Here is a 17,288-nt window from a genome sequence, read left to right as displayed (position 1 = left end):
AGGCAGCAAAGGAGGTAAGCAAGCCCCTAGCCATAATTATGAGAGCTTCTTTGGACTCAGGGGAGGTACCCATAGACTGGAGATGTGCAAATGTAACCCCAATTCACAAAGGAGGATCAAAGGCTGACACAAGTAATTATAGACCTGTTAGTTTAACTTCTGTTCCAGGTAAATTAATGGAGGCACTGGTTAAAGAAGCACTGCAGGATCATCTAGACAAGAATTCAGTTATAGCTCAGACGCAGCATGGTTTTGTTAAGGGCAGGTCTTGCCTGACCAATTTGATTGGAAACAATGACGTAGTCACAAAAGAACTGGATGCAGGGAATAACTTTGATATTATATATTTGGATCTTAGAAAGGCTTTTGATACTGTTGCACATGGAAGACTGCTGCACAAATTGGAGCAGTGTGGCATTGGAGGCAAATTGCTGCTATGGATAAGGGGATGGTTGAGTGGCAGAAGACAGAGAGTGGTAATCAATGGACACTGCTCAACGTGGACTAATGTTATTAGTGGAGTTCCTCAGGGTTCAGTGTTGGGTCCGTTGTTGTTTTCGGTGTTTATGAATGATATTGATGATGGGATATCAAGTTTAATGTCCAAGTTTGCAGATGATACAAAGGTTGGCAGGGTTGTTAAGGACACTACTGACGCTATGCTGCTGCAACAGGATCTGGAAAGGTTGAACAGATGCGCTGAGAGGTGGCAAATGAAGTTTAACATTGACAAATGTAAAGTACTACATATGGGAAACAGTAACCCCAGAGCAACGTATGAACTCTGCAGTACTACACTGACAGTGGTGGAGAATGAAAAGGACCTGGGGATAATTGTGCAGGCAGATATGAAGTTCTCTGAGCAGTGCAGACGAGCTGCAAGAGTAGCTCATGGTGTCTTGTCAATGATAAAGAGGAATTTTTCTAGCAGGGATAAGGAGGTGATTATTCCCTTGTATAAGGCAATGGTTAGGCCACATCTTGAGTACTGTATACAGGTCTGGAGGCCTCATTTCAGGAAGGATGTGGAGCTGCTGGAACGGGTACAGAGAAGGGCAACAAGATTAGTGAATGGAACAAAGGGTTGCTCTTACGAAGAAAGGCTTAAGTTTTGCAAATTACAGAGTCTGGAGACTAGGCACCGGAGAGGTGATCTGATAGAGGTGTATAAGGCTTTGAATGGTTTGAGCATGCTCAATGCCAATGGGATTCTTCATCTTGCTCAGAATAATCAGCTCAGAGGGCATAAATTCAAATTGAGGAAGGACGGATGTCGGATAGATGTGCGGAAATTTGCCTTTGGCCAGCGGGTGGTTGGTTGGTGGAACCGACTTCCATCACTTGTTGTTGAAGTTGATAGCCTAAACAAATTTAAAGCTCAACTGGACAGGTATTTCGAACGAACGGAGGTGTGAAATGGGAGTGGTGTGTGTTTTTTTTTTTTTTTTTGGCTGATGCTGAATAAGCTTGCTTTCTTGCATCATATGCCTCTGCTAATGCTATCTCAAAGAAAAAAAATTCAACCATTTTGCAAATATGCAAGATCATTTGCAAAAATATCCTATTTTTGAATTTAATAGCGAATTAAATTTAATTTGGAAAATTAAATGCAGGGCATAATCCTTATGGGTTTTGATAATTAACTATATAGTATCGGTGTAAATACACCATAGTTATCCCATATATTTGAACTACGTATGTAGCGTGGAGGGCTTTGTTTTAATTATATCTCATAATGTGGTTGCCTTCACAACGAGATAGCTGCTATTGCATTACTTCAAATAAATAACGCTTCTCTAGTAGAGAAGACTACTGTTATTTATTTTCAGCGGTACCACCACCCAGACGATCGTTTTGAAGCTGTGCGGCTTCATCATCAGTGGGTGGGCAGGTACCCAGGTAATACAACAAGCCAATCACAGTTGGATCAGAGCACAGATTCAAAATGATCGTCTGTGTGGTGGTACCGCTGAAAATAAATAACAGTAGTCTTCTCTACTAGAGAAGTGTTATTTATTTGAAGTAATGCAGTAGCAGCTAACTCATTGTGAAGGCAACCACATTATCAGATACAATTAAAACGATGCCCTCTACGCTACATACTTAGTTCAAATATATGGGTTAACTATGGTGTATTTACACCGATACTATATAGTTAATTAAATTTAATAAAATTTAATAGAAATATGTTTCTGAAATTGAGAATGTTGTGGATGATTTTGAAACCAGATTCAGTGATTTTAAAACAATTGAAGACATTGTTCAGTATATTTCTTATCCATATAATGTTGACTTAGATACGAAACAAATTGCAGAAAAAATCGCTGCGATTTTTCACATGGAGAAAATATTACTTGAAAATGAAATTATATTACATTGCGAAACGATATCTTCCTAAAAGCCAGATCATCAGAAAAAGAGTTTTAGAAAAATGTTTGCCGAGAAAAGTACCCAAATATAAAAAAATGCAATGAACTTTTAAATTCCTGTTTTGGTTCTGCATATCTATGTGAATCGGCCTTTTCGCATTTGAAACAAACAAAAATGAAGAATCGCTGTGCTCTTACGGACTTGCATACAGAAGATTCTTTACGGTTGGACTTATCACAGTATATCCCTTATTTTGAAAGCTTAGCAGATGACATGAAGACAAAAATTTCGCATAAATTAAAATATTAAATGCGTATGAATTTAAAATAAGAATTCTGAATTGTATTGAATTTTAAAATTTATAAACAACATTTTTCAATATGTGTCGATTAACTTTTTTAACCTTGTGCAATGAAATTTTTGATATGGTAGATAGCGGCACATTTTGAAGGAAAAAAGTAGATCGCATCACAAATTAAGTTGGCCATCCCTGACCTATAGGTTTCTTGGGCTTCATCACTTTCAGAAAGTTGTAATATTCCTCGTCGATATCTTGGTCTTGCTGAGCAGTCTGCAGAAGTCAAAACTTTTTCTTAAGTTCCAGTACATACTGCTTTTTCTCTTCTACTGTGATCGCTAAGACCTTCATATTATTTACTCGAGTCAGTTTTTTCCTTTCTTTTCTTACATCTATATCAAGTGTGCATCTTACCATTCTGTGATCACTTCCAACCTTGTTCAGGATGGTAACATCACGATATATCTTCTGTTAGTGAGGAAGAAGTCGATTTCATTAGTTGTTAATCCATTTTCCGTGTCCACTTTCTGTTCACCCTTTTCTTGAAAAAAATGTTCATTACTGACATTCCTTGAGATTTTGCAAATTCCACCAGTCTTTCATTTCACCTCTTTTATTCCTTTCACCAATTCCAAAATTTCCTACACTTCCCCTTTCTGCACTGTTTTGTCTCTGTCCAACCTTAGCATTGAAGTCCCCCATAATGATAGTGTAGTGAGTTTTCTGTTCATCTAGAAGGCTCTCAATTTCGGTGTACATTTCTTCAACCTCTTCATCATCATGGCTCGATGTTGGTGCATAAATCATTATAACCTTTAGCTTATACCTCTTAGAAATCCTGAGTAGTAGTTTTGACACCCTTGGTGATGTACTTTTGAATTCCAAAATGTAATTTTTTTCATCTTTATGGACCAAGAAACCAACTCCACCCTCACTCCCTTTCCTGTTTCCATTGGTGCACAATAGATTTCCACTTGATCAACTTATAAGTGATTAATTTTTTCTTATTGTTTTAGCCCAACTGATGATATTCCAATTCGCATTTTCTAATTCCTTTTCCAGCTCTAATATCCCGTCTTAACTAATGAACGATCTTATGTTGTAACAGGCCAAGTTCAGTTTCCATGCATGGCAACCTGGTTGTACCCAGAGATTCTTATCATCCTCTGCTTCCACTCTGATCCTCTTGTTGCTGTAAGAGGTGAAAGCCGCTGGGGACTGAGGGCTATTTGTTTCATTGTGCTGTCATGTGCTGGAGAGGGTTTGGTTTGGTCTTTTCCTTTTCACGCTGACCAGCCGTCTTGAAGAGTAACACTTTACATGTTCGTTGCCACCTAAGTGACGTAACATGCCTTACCATCGGGGTGTGCATGAGTTGATTTTAGGGAGGCAGGCCAATTTGACTTCTAAATCATCTGAAATAGAAAGATATTGGATACATTAGTGTTTTAGACTGAGTGTCTGATAACACACAAAATGGCTGTTCCCCTCTAAGTCCCATAAAGACAGTATGTTACTGCAGCTGGATATAGACAAGTTGGGCAAATGAGCTGAGAAGTGGTCTTAACATGTGAACAAATGAAAAGTACTGCATATGGGTAGCAGTAACCCAAGATAAATGTACCAACTGTGTGGTACACTCAGGGAAGTGGAGAATGAAAAAGATCTGGTGATAATTGCGCAGTCAGATATGAAGTTCGCTGAGCAGAGCAAGTCATGGAGTCTTGTCAATGATATATTGGAATTTTGCTAGCAGGGACAACGAGGTGATTATCCCATTGTACAAGGCCACACCTTGAATACTGTGTACAGGTCGGGTGGCCTCATTTTAGGAAGGATGTAGAGTTGCTAGAACAAGTACAAAGAAAGGGTGCTCTTACCAAGATAGGCTTAAGTTCTGCAAATTGCAGTGCCTTTAGACTAGGCACATGCAAGGTGATCTGATTTAGGTGTATAAGGCCTTGAACGAGTTGAGCGAGATCAATGCAGATGGATTCTTCCCCATGCTCAGAATCTGATGGGGCATACATTCAAACTGAGGAATGACAGTTGTAGAGTAGATGTGCAGAAATTTCCCTTTAGCCAGCAGGTAGTTGATTGCTGGAACAGACTTCCATCTCTTGTTGTGGAAGTTGATAGCTTAAATGAATTTAAGCTGGATAAGCATTTGGGGTGAATAGATGAGTGAAATGGGAGATTTTTTTTTTTTGGCTGATGCTGCATAAGCTTGCTTTCTTGCATTGTATGATTCTGCTAATGCTAATATCATATATTGTGGGAGGGGTCTAACTAGTTGGCACATAATCAAAGCTAATAGCACAATGGTCAGACATAATTTATGAATTTGTGTGCTAATAGCATTAGTAGAGGCATATGATGCAAGAAAAAAAAAAACCTTTGTCATGTTCGTCTTGTTCTGCCTTGAACTTATTTATGTTGTTTACTTCCACTACAACAGATGGAGGTTTGTTCCAACTATCAACCACCTACTGGCTAAAGGCAAACTTCTGCATATCTATTTTACAATTATTTTTCCTCAATTCAGGCAATACTCCGGGCAAGAGGGAGGAATCCCATCATCATTGAGCTTGCTCAAACTATTTAAGGCCTTATACACCACAATCAGATCACCTCGAAGGTGCCTTGGCTCTAGACACTGCAATTTACATAACTTAAGCCTTTCTTCATAAGAACAACCCTTTGTTCCATCAAACAATTACGTTTCCTTTCTCTGTACTCGTTCCAGCAGTTCTACATCCTTCCTAAAATGTGGCCTCCAGACCTGTATACAGTACTCAAGGTGTGGCCTGACCAATTGCCTTATACAAGGGGATATCACCTCCTTTTCCCTGCAAGAAAAAATTCCTGTATATCATTGGCAAGACACAATGAGCTACTCTTGCAGACTGTCTGCACTGCTCAGAAAACTTCATATCTGACTGCACAGTTACCCCCAGGTCTTTTTCATTCCCTACCACCCTGAGTGTAGTACCACTCAGTTTATACGTTATTCTGGGGTTACTGCTACCAATAGGCAGTACTTTACATTTGTGAATGTTAAACTTCATTTGCCACCTCTCAGTCCATCTGCTCAGCTTTTCTAGATCCTGTTGCAGTAGTGTACTCTCATTAATGTCATTAACAACTCTTCCAACCTTCGTATTATCTGCACACTTGGACCTTAAGCCTGATATACCTTTATCAATATCATTAATAAATACAGAAAACAGCAATTGATCCGACACCAAACCCTGGGGGACTCCACTAATAACATTAGTCCACAAAGAGCAGTGTCCATTGATTACCATTCTTTGTCTTCTCCCCCTCAACCATCCCTTTATCCATAGCAGCAATTTCCTTAATGCCATACTGTTCCAATTTGTACAGTAGTCTTCTATGTGCAACCCTCTCAAAAGCCTTCCTAAAATCCAAGTATATGATATCAAAATTATTTTTTGCATCCAGTTCCTTTGTGTGCACATCATAGTATCCAATCAAATAAAACCATCACTGCTCCAAAAGTTAACAGATATGCAATTTTCAGAAAAAACAAGGTTCTGCATAGCCCCATATGGAGGGGTGGCAGTTCTCACCAACTCACATTCCCACAAAACAATTACCACTTGACACTTATTTTTTAACAATATCCATAAGACTCACTGTATGCATGTAAAAAATGAATTAAGGAAAAGATCAAAAGTTTTTGATCTTTTGCTTAATTCATTTTTCCTTTTTCTGAAACCATTTAAGTTATTTTGAAGGCATTATCTTTCATTAGTATTGCACATTTATGAAAATTCCCAAAGTAACAACAATAAATTTCTCTTCCAGTTAATGAAAAGTAATATGCAAATGTAGAGTATATCAGTATGTGCATTTTGTAATGTTTCTAATTATTGTTTTCATAATCAAATTTTTTATCTAGTTAGTATTTTTAACTTTGTATATTTTACCTGCTTTTAAAAAAAATTACAGAAAATTTACAGAAATAGCTTTCTCAACAGTGATGGATGCATTTGAGCCAAAACCTTTGAAGGCACCAGAAGTAACAGGTAAAATATAAATTTTACATTTTAGCTATTTAAGTTAAATATCTCCTATGAATTTATTTTATGAATCACTTTAAACCATCATTCCTTTTTTTTTTGTGAGCTCAATATAAACTATTAATAGCCTTAGAAAAGTTCATTTTCTGATCCAGAAAGTTTTAATTTTGTAGACTTGTTTAAATTTGCAAATGCAATTGATCTGAATGGTTTGATTAGTTTCAGCTAAAACACTAATTACAGTAATGAAATGATTTTATTCTGAAGTTTGAAAAAATTCTGACATATTAAGTTCCTGAATCTTGTCATTTCATTACAGTTTATATTTTTAAAATGATGTTGCAATAGTGAAAACGTAGTGTCCTGTGGTTTTGCTGATTTAAAGTTACACCACATTTTCTACGCGTTCTGTTAATTTTGTCGAGCAGCGTAGTTGCAAAAACCATGGATGGGCATATGACAGGTTCTTGAATCTGGTTTCTATACAAAAATTAAGAAACCACATCAGAAACTATTACAGTAAATGTTTAACTATATTTTTTTAGGAATTTTATTCAGTTGAGTAGCGGTTACTGCAGTTAGTGATATTATTTTTTAAGGGGCACCTCTGGATGTGCTTTGACAGCACTGCCAAGTTAATTTTTCATTAATTTTAGCAGTAAATCAGCAGTTTCTGGATTCAGCTATATTCTTCTTTCTTGGATTAAAAATTGAACTGCTGTACACTCTTTCACTGGCTACCATGTTTGCAGAAATGGCAAGAATTAAATCCCTCCCATTTCCCAACAGAGGACAGAAATGTACTTGTCAAAGGCCAGATGAAACTGTTTACCTAAATTGTCATCTTGACCCTGACAAAAATGTATAAGATAGTTAATACAAATTGCTTAATTGGGTGAAATACAATCATCATTCACAACAGCTTTGAAACTATGGCAGAGGCATCTCTACCCCTTCCCCTAGTCCAAATTCTAGCTTTGATTTAACACTGTAAATAATGTTGTTTTTCTTAATTATTACTTTTTAAAAATAACGTTACCTAGGTTAATTTTGTAATGAAACACTTTTATATCACATGAATAATTCAAAGTTAGTTTATTAAGCACTTAATAAATTAACTTTGAATTATACATTTGAATTATACAAAGTATTATACAGATGAAATAATCTTTATAATACTTTGTATTATACAGCTTATTTCATCACATAATTAATCTATTGATAATCACCATATATTCATTCCCAATTATAGTTAAAACAAAAAATTCACTAATAAAAATGGTTTCTTTATGAGATATAGGCAACCCCCATATGACACGGTACTTCTACAACATGGCTTCGCTCTAACACAGTTTGAGAATTGTGGCAATCCTCGCATGACACGGTACTTACATAATATGGTTTTGCTCTAACACGGTTTGAGAATTGCGGGAAATCTTGCAAAACACGGTATTTTTGAGCTTTTGTGATGGGAAAACCCTATTATGGTAGATGTAATTTTCAATGTTTCCAGTCCTTTTTGTGAATCCCTGCTGTTGACTTGCTAGTTGTTATCACCTTCATGATATTTTTCTAAAGTACATTTCTGGAGATCACTACCATAAAACAATAAAAACAGTTTGCAGTTTCCGGTTTATTGGTCTTTTCTGTTAGTCTAATCAATTATAAATGGGTAGTAAACTTGATCTTCTTGCATTTGCTATAGAACTGACAGCAGGAATTCTGTAGGTTTTCACGTTGTTATGGTGAAATATTTCCCCTTCCACGAAATATTCAATTATATAAAAAACAAAGAAATTTTCAGAAACTTGTTACTCAGTATCTCACTTGTGCATATCATGTTTGTTGCAACTTGCATGTGCTGTGTTCATCGTTATTAAAATGAGTAAAAATGATAAGTGGGAAATGTTTCACTGTTTTAAATTTTACAACAACAAAAAAAAAAAAAAAGTCAGTGAACAGAAATATCAATTAGTTAGCATGTACATATTACAGTATGTATCAGTTAAGCTATGTATGTAAGCGCAAATTTATTTTTATTTTGCTAACTGGAAAATATTCTTCCGATTTTCATGTATCATTTAACTTTGTTAATTGGTAAGGTAATAAAGTTAAATTTGTGCATTATATTTAAGCAGGGGTCCACTGTATTTTGTTGGGAGATCCCTGGGTTAGGTTCTGTGCTATTGAACTTGTGCTTGTTTGAGACCATAAAAAATTGTGACTTTGAAGCATCCAGAAGGTACACAAAATCTAGATGCTGCAGAAGAGATTGTGCTTAGATGAAGAGGAAGATAATTAAATGAACACACATTACCTGACATATAAGTATCACAGTTTGTAAAGTAAGATGTTTGTTAATTTATTACTATTTAATTTACTACTATTATAAAAATAAAGTTAAAATATTAAGTTATTACTACTATAAATATCATACAATCTAAGAAATGAAGCCAACCTGAAGATTCCGCTTTTCAGAAAAGCCATAGGTCAGAAAAGTATAAAATACAAAGATGCTAAAACCTGGAACAAATTTACTGCAAAAATCAAAAATGTCACGTCACTAAATCAATTCAAGACACTACTAATCTTTTTATCTGTTGAACATTACCTGTACAATATTAGAACTGTATATTTTTCAATTGTATATTTGTATATTCATCGTTTTTTTAAGGGAACACCCCTTAAAAAGCCATTGGCTTATGTGTTCTCCCTCCCTTTTTGCTGTTATCTCCTAAAGAAGTGTAACATAAAATAGGGATAAATAAATTGTTTTTATTATTATTATTATAAAAATTTAGTTTCCCATAGTTACAAAACAAAAAAAAAATAGTGTATTTTTGTTAGCTTTTTGAATGTAACCCCCCCCCCCCTTTTGTACTGGTTCTTAGTCCCTTATAACACGGTTTCACATTGCATAAGATTTTATAGGAACCAAACTACTGTGTTATATGAGGGTTACCTGTATATCAATTTTTGCTATTATTGTATTAAATTATTTACTTTCATAAACTGAAACCCAACCTTTGAACTGCAAAATTAACTGAAGATCCGTCCTGCAACCTGACCTGCATTGCAGGTAATCCACAGATTCCTAACCTGTTGCAGGATTCTACTCTGAAGTTACTACAACATTCTATCCATAGTTTCTTCCAGACTCCATTTGTATAGTTTGAGGAAACTTCATCGCTGGTTTTGTGAATGATATTTATTGTTTTAATAATACTGAGTTCCTTCCAAAATTGTTTTATTTATTATACTGAGTTCCTTCCAAAATTGTTTTATTTATAATACTGAGTTCCTTCCAAAATTGTTTTATTTATAATACTGAGTTCCTTCCAAAATTGTTTTAGAGTCACAGCACCCTTCATCTTCAGTTTACTCTAGAAAATGTTTGCCTGTGGTAATAGTGCTCGAAATTTGCAATGGCACACTGATTTATAGGTTGTAAACACTTGTATTTGGTGATGTGAAAATTGATCTTCTTGCATTTGCTATAGAACTGACAGCTGGAATTCTGTGAGTTTTCACGATGTCATGTGAAATATTTCATGGAAGGGGAAATATTTTCCTTTTAGACCAATCTAAATTTTGTGGATGCTCTGGAGCATTTTCCAGAGCTAGCAAGGTTATTTTTGATGCATTGTTTATTAAAAGGTGGGCAAAAATGATTCACAAACCATTCTTGAAAAATGTCTGTGTAACCTAGGCCTTGTTATTTGCTTTCCTGAGAACAGGTAATTTTTACCTCATGCAGTTCTTTATTGCCCTGGGTTCTGGTAGTGGTAAACTATCATTGGCCAAAATTTAAGTTCATGATCTCCTCCAGCTCAGTGTTAAGATCTTTGGCATTCCCTTCAAGCAAAAGATTTCAGTGAGCTTTATGTTTCTGAAATCCTTAATGTCTTTGCAAATGAATGATCTATTGGGCATTTTTTTCCACAATGAACTGATTTCATCTACACTAAAAACTTGTTTTACTCTCTAAGCCATTTTCAAAATTTGCTTAAAAATTTGAAGATGGTCTGATGGTGCATATGCATCGGCACTGACAGGCTGATGCATATGCACCATCAAGCCATCTGGCTTAGCATTCAACATTGAATCTTGATGCTAAGAAAGCTCCAGGTCCCGATGGTATTTCTCCACTTGTTCTCAAAACCTGTACTCCTGAACTTACTCCTGTTCTTTGCTGCCTTTTTTCACTTTTTTATTCCAAAGGTGTTTTTCCTTCTGCTTGGAAATTTGCTCATATCCAGCCAGTTCCTAAAAAGGATGACAAATCCCTCCAATCCAATTATCGTTCTATTGCAATTACTTCTACTCTTTCAAAAGTAATGGAGAAATCAATTAACTGCCAAATTTTAAACTACCTAGAAACCTTCCGTCTGATCAACGATCGCCAGTATGGATTCCGTCAGTGTCGATCCACTGGTGATATTCTGGCTTATGTTACCCATTTATGGACTAATTCAATGGAAAGGTTTGGTGAAACGCAAGTAGTTGCTCTTGACATCTCAAAGGCTTTCGATCGTGTTTGGCATAAAGGTCTTCTAAACAAGCTTCCATCTTATGGTTTTCCAACTGTTTTCTCCAGTTTTCTGGAGAAAACAGTTGGAAAAACTAGATAACCAACTGTGGTTATCCAGTTTTCTCTCTGATCGCTCACTGAGGGTGATAGTAGATGGCTCTCTCTGTCTTCTAACTTCTCCACTAATGCCGGTGTCCCCCACTCTTTTCCTCTTGTATATTAATGACCTTCTTCCATTGACTGGAAATCCTATCCATAGTTTTGCTGATGATAGCACATTACATTCCACTTTCAATTTTGAGAAACCTTGTCCTGCTGAATTAGCTTCAACTTCTCGAAAATCTGCTACCAATTCCTTAAATGCCGATCTTCAGGTAATTCTCCAGTGGGGCAAAGACAACTTAGTTGATTTCAACCCTTCTAAAACTCAGTCTTGGCAAAAAAGGATTCTTCTGCTCCTATGCTTATCTTTAGTGACACTCTGATTTCTAGGCAAAATGATATATCTCTTTTGGGGATTACCCTGACTTCTAATCTCTCTTGGCACAAGCACATTACAAATATTGCTTCTTCTGCATCTAAAAAACTTGGTTTTCTCTTTCGCTCTCGGCATTGTGTTTCTTCCAAACAGCTGCTCACTCTGTACAAATCGCAAATCCGCCCTTCCATGGAATATTGTTCCCACAACTGGGGTGGTTCCCCCAAAACCTCTCTCAGGCTTCTTGATTCCATTCAGAAGAGGGCAGTTAGGTTAATTAATGACTCATCTCTAACAGAGTCTCTGCACTCACTGTCTCATAGATGTACTGTTTCTGCTGCATGCCTCGTCTACAGATACTTCCATGGGCACTGTTCTTCTGAATTAGCTTCTATAATTCCTGCTCTCTCTTTCAAAACAGTCTGAACACGTGCCGCCACCAGCCAACATCCATTTACTGTCCAACTTGAAACTCACAGAACCAACTTTTCATCTTCCTCGTTTATTCATTCAAGTGCTGTTTTCTGGAACAACCTTCCTTCATACGTATTTCCTGAAAATTACAGTCTACAGAAGTTCAAGTCCAATGTCAACAAATATCGTCTTTCGTCTTCTCAACCTCCAACCCAAGCATGGTACTAAGTTCTGTAGGTTCTAACACCTCTCGTGTTTGGGGTTTACATAAAAAAAAAAAAAAAACACTATGAATTCCACTTCTTTATTTAAAAAAATGTAGAATTAAATGATTTTTCTGAAACTCTCTCACCGAAATCGCTTTTTAAATTCTCAAGCAGTCATATTGTCTTTCTTGAATAGGTTTAGTACTCAGGCTTGTTACATTGTGTCTGATCTTTAATCAGAACATTCAATAGTCTTTTTACCTTTACCATCACATCATCTACTTTTTATGGCTCTCCTTTTTTGGCTCCAGAAAATTTCGTAGCTCTTGAAGTGTTAGGAGGCAACTCTCTAGCAATATCATCAACTTGTTTACCTTTTCCATATTGTTTCAGTATATCTGACTGTGTTTCTAAGGTATAATGCTTTCTCTCAGTTTATTTTTCAGAGTTTCAGAAAAATCATTTTTTTCTTGAAGCCATTATTATTGTTGTTGTTGTTGCTCTTATATTATTTCTCCCTGATTGGGGAGTTCCACTCCGTGACGGGTACTGCTACCAAGTACACAGGGTGGTTGTAATGTCTGGTGTTACTGTTGGTCGAGGAAATCTCTGACTATCCTATGGGTGTTCAGGATTGCCACTTTCTGGAGTTCCTTGTTGCAATAGGTCTCCGAGAAGTGTTCTCTGTTAGATCTATTGCTGCTAGGCTGCTTTAGTCTTTATTATTAGGTACCATACCAGTGGTTGACATGATGATTGGGATGGTTGATACTTCTTGCATATGCCACATCTCCTTGATCTCGTGTCTCACGTTCGTGTACTTCCTGATTTTTTCGTCATGGGTTTTCTGGACATTGTTAGTGTTCGGCACCGCTATGTCAATCAGGTAGGTAGCCTTTTCTATCTTGTCCACAAGGGTTATGTCCGGTCTGTTGTGTGGCTTGGTCTTATCCATTATTATGGCGCAATCCCAGTAAAGCTTGTGGGTTCAGGTCTCTAGTACTGCCTAGGGTTCGTACTTGTAGTAGTATGGTACACTTTCTTTTGTCAACTGTATTTCCTCGCTAGCTTTTGATGTATTATCCTGGCTACCTGGTCGTGTCTATGAGAGTACTCAGTCTGGGTGATCACCTGCACCCCATGGTTATGTGTTGTATCATTTATTATTATTATTATTATGCTAGTATTTCTCCCTGATGGTGGGGGAGGGGTCCACCCCATGATGGTACCAAATGTACAGGGCGTTGTTATATCTGGCTATTTTTGTTGGTCGAGGAATTATGACTATCCTACAGATGTTCAGAATTGTGACTTTCTGGAGTTCCTTGTGGGAGTTCTTTGTGAAGCCTATTGCTTCTTGGCTCTTGTGTAGAGTATTTAGCACCATGACTATGCCTTGGTGACATGTCATCTTTCACTCTGGAATCCTTGGCGATGTATTTTCTTTAGTTCCTGGTGTTGATTATCTGGTCTTGGATGGCGACTTCTTTAGTCTTGGGGAAGAGCATCCTGCTCGTGACCTTTGCAATGGAAGCCACTTTATCTATGTGGCCTTGATGGAGATCAATGTAATATCTGCCATGGAGTATCTTCTTTGCCCATCTTTTCTATCCTTGTTTCTTCCATCGGGGGCGGGTGTGGCCTCCTCACTTAGGTTGAGTGGGGAATGCTGCTTGCCTATCTTCCTTATGGCCTTGTAGAGTGGCACTGTGTTTTTCTGGAAGTAATACTTCAGATTCTGAAGTGCTTCTGTTGCTTGATGAGGTCTTTCAAGCCCTTCCTCCTTTCTGAGCTATGGTCAGTCTCTCCATGGACGACTTCAGGTGTGGTGTTGGCAGCTCTTGGTCATCATGTCCTTTCTTTCTCACGATCTCCTCCAGCTCAGTGTTGACCATTCTACAATCATGAAGGAGTACGTTAGCACTAGGACTGCATAGGTGTTTATGGCTTTCACTGTGTTCCTTCAATTCAACTTTGCCTTGAACAGGCTTCTAAAGCCTCTTCAATCTTATTACCAGTCTGCAGCTGGTAGTTTTGGCTGACTAATTTGTCCTGATGCAATCCATGGGTCCCACATTTGTGTTGTCCCAGTTTCATCCTGATGTCGACATATTGCTGAATCCTTCGGTGATCCTTAGTAGCTTTTGGACTTGTTTCTTCATTGGCCCATAGAGCTGGATGTTATCCATTTACATCAGATGGGTGAGGGTGTACAGGTTTTTTTCCTTCTTTGAGGGTATATTCATACTGTATTGTTGAGTGTGGCAGGTTGTGGCTGGATAGCAGGTTGAGTTCTAGACTGAACCACGATGAGCTCAGGGCATTTCCCTGAGCTCATCGTGGGGATTAGCTTTGTTGTGATGTTTTCTACCTTGATGGTGGTACTCCATTTCACCATAGTTGTTTCTAGGAAGTTTATCACTGTGGGGGTTGACTGTATTTTCAGTGCCTCTTTTAGCCAGCTATGGGGCACATAGTCTAAGGCCTTATGGTAGTCGACGTAGGCCATGTACAGATTGCAGTGCTTCTTGTAGACTTGCTATATAACTGTGGCATCAATGTTTATTTGCTCCTTGCATCCTTTGCTTGTCCGCTTGTATCCCTTCTGCTGTTCCACTATGATGTTTTGGCTCTCTGAGTGGTTTGATATATTCTTGGCTATGCATGTTGTCAGGGTCTTGTACATTGTTGGGAGACAGGTATCAGCCTGTGTTTTTCCAGATTCCTTGAGGATGGTAAAACTCCTTGGACAACTGGGTAAGAAACTTTTAGTCAAGGCATTGCCTAACCTGAAGCTAGGCGATTCCTTGACCAAGCATTTCTTACCAAATTGTCTCAAGGTTTCCCCTTACCAAAGAGTTTCTTACCCAATTTCTTCCTTTAGGTAGGTTGAGTGCTTGCCTATTTTCCTTATGGCCTTGTAGAGTGGCACTTTGTTTTTCTGGAAGTAATCCTTCAGGTTCTCAAGTGTTGCTTCAGGTTCTGTGTTGCTTGATGAGGTCTGTCAAGCTCTTCCTCCTTTCTGAGCTATGGTCAGTATCTCCATGGACGACTTCAGGTGTGGTGTTGGCAGATCTTGGTCATCATGTCCTTGTCTTTCTCATGATCTCCTCCAGCTCAGTGTTAGACCATTCTACAATCATGAAGGAGTACGTTAGCACTGGGACTGCATACCATTGACCACATTTTGTACTTCTCCCTCATGAATCTCCCGTTCTGTCAACTCTAGTATGTCCATGGTTTCTTCCATTCTAGTTCTATCTGTGGTGCTTGGCTGTTGTCTTACTTCACTGCTCCATTTATTGTCCCAGAACTCCTTGATTGGCTTCTGCTCAGGTGGTCTGCTACCTTCTTTCCCCTTTTGTCTGATACTTCTGTAGAAGGCTCTTTGGTTTTCATCAAAGATACAGTTGTTTGTTCTCCTCTGGGTGCTCTCTTTGTATTGCCATATTCTCTTGCTGAGTGTGAAAATGTGTTGCACTCAGAGTGCGAGAATGTGTGTTTCAGTGTGTCTAAGTATTCTCCTGTTCTCAGGTTTTTGGTGTGGATGTTGTTTTTTTTGAGGATACTTTTCACTTTTCCAATCAGCTTTTCACTGCTGTTACCTTGTTGGTACTGCATCAATTGGCTTATCTTGATTCTTAGTTTGTTTATCTTCTTCTGAAGCTTCCTTTCCCTTGCTGGTGGTTCCTTGTTTTTCCACAGAGGTTTCTTCTGTTGCTGTCTCTCGTTTCTCTTCACTTGATCCTGGTGGCTGCTATGGCAGCACAGTACATTGCTATGTGGATGGACTCCAGTGTTGCTTTGTTGTTTTTGTGATAATTTGGTATTATTTGATGATTGAGGTTGTCTGTGACTTGATGACAGGAATCTGCTGGGTCTCTGCATTGGTTTGCTGTCATTCATTGCGAGGTTGATTCCCTTGAATTCTGTTATTATTAGTAGTGAAAAATGATGCCAGCACAGCCAAAAAAAAAAAAAAAAAGTAAAGAAAAAAACACAATTCTCATTTCACCAATCCATTCCCTCCAGTACTTTGTCTAGTTATTCCTTGAATTTGTTTAACATATCAACTTCCATAACCACAAATGGAAGTTTGTTCCAGCAATCCACTGGCTAAAGGCAAACTTCAGTGCAAACCGTCCTTCCTCAGTTTAAATTTGTGCTCCCTCGTGTGCATAGTCTGAACAAGAGGAAGAATCTCATCAGCATTGAGCTTGCTCAATCTTCAGAGCCTTGAACAGTTAAATCACCTCGCAGATGCCTAGTCACCAGATGCCACAATTTGCAGAACTGAAGCCTTTCTTGGTAAGAGTACCCTTTTGTTCCACTCACCAATCTCATTGCCCTTATCTATACACATTCCAGTAGCTCTACATCCTAAAATGAGGCCTCCAGATCTGTATTCAGTACTCAAGATGTAGACTGACCATTACCTTAAACAATGAGATAAGCAGCTCCTTGTCCCTGCTAGCACAATTCCTGTATATCATTGACAAGACGCCATGAGCTGTGTGGACAGCCTGTCACATTGCACAGAGAACTTCATATCTGAATGCACAGTTATCCCCCAGGTCTTTAACATTTGCTCTTACCCTGAAGCAACCCAGAGTAACTACAATCTGGGTTACTACATTCCATATGCAGTAGTTTGCATTTATCAATGTTAAACTTCAATTGCCATTTCTGAGAAAGCTGCTTTGCTTTTCTAGATCCAGTAAAAAAAAAATATTTTCTCTGCAAACTTGGATATTGCACTTTATACAACTTTATCAGTATGATTAATAAATATATAAAACAACAATGGGCCCAGCACCGAACTCTGGAGGACTTCACTAATAATATTAATCCACAAAGAGGCAGTGTCCATTGATTACCATTGTCTGTCTTCTCCCACTCAACCATCCCTTTATCCATAGCAGCATCTTGCCCTTATTGCCAAACT

The 17,288-nt window shown here is 37.8% G+C and overlaps 1 protein-coding gene across 1 annotated transcript in view; it reads left to right on the top strand.

Annotated features, from left to right (window-relative positions):
• The first annotated feature begins 6,674 nt into the window (after positions 1-6,674).
• LOC150088268 (uncharacterized) overlaps positions 6,675-17,288 on the top strand; it is a 217,289-nt gene continuing 206,675 nt past the window's right edge. The window contains exon 1 of the mRNA XM_090370092.1: positions 6,675-6,720. Within this exon, the coding sequence (XP_090226218.1) occupies positions 6,675-6,720 (46 nt within the window). The remainder of the gene's footprint in view (positions 6,721-17,288) is intronic.

The sequence above is a fragment of the Mastigoproctus giganteus genome, chromosome 3, assembly GCF_048544385.1.
Source record: "Mastigoproctus giganteus isolate SK-2022 chromosome 3, ASM4854438v1, whole genome shotgun sequence".
NCBI classification, from domain to species: domain Eukaryota; kingdom Metazoa; phylum Arthropoda; class Arachnida; order Uropygi; family Thelyphonidae; genus Mastigoproctus; species Mastigoproctus giganteus.
The sequence above is the reverse complement of the archived record's forward strand: the minus strand, read 5'-3'. Positions and strand labels throughout refer to the sequence as shown.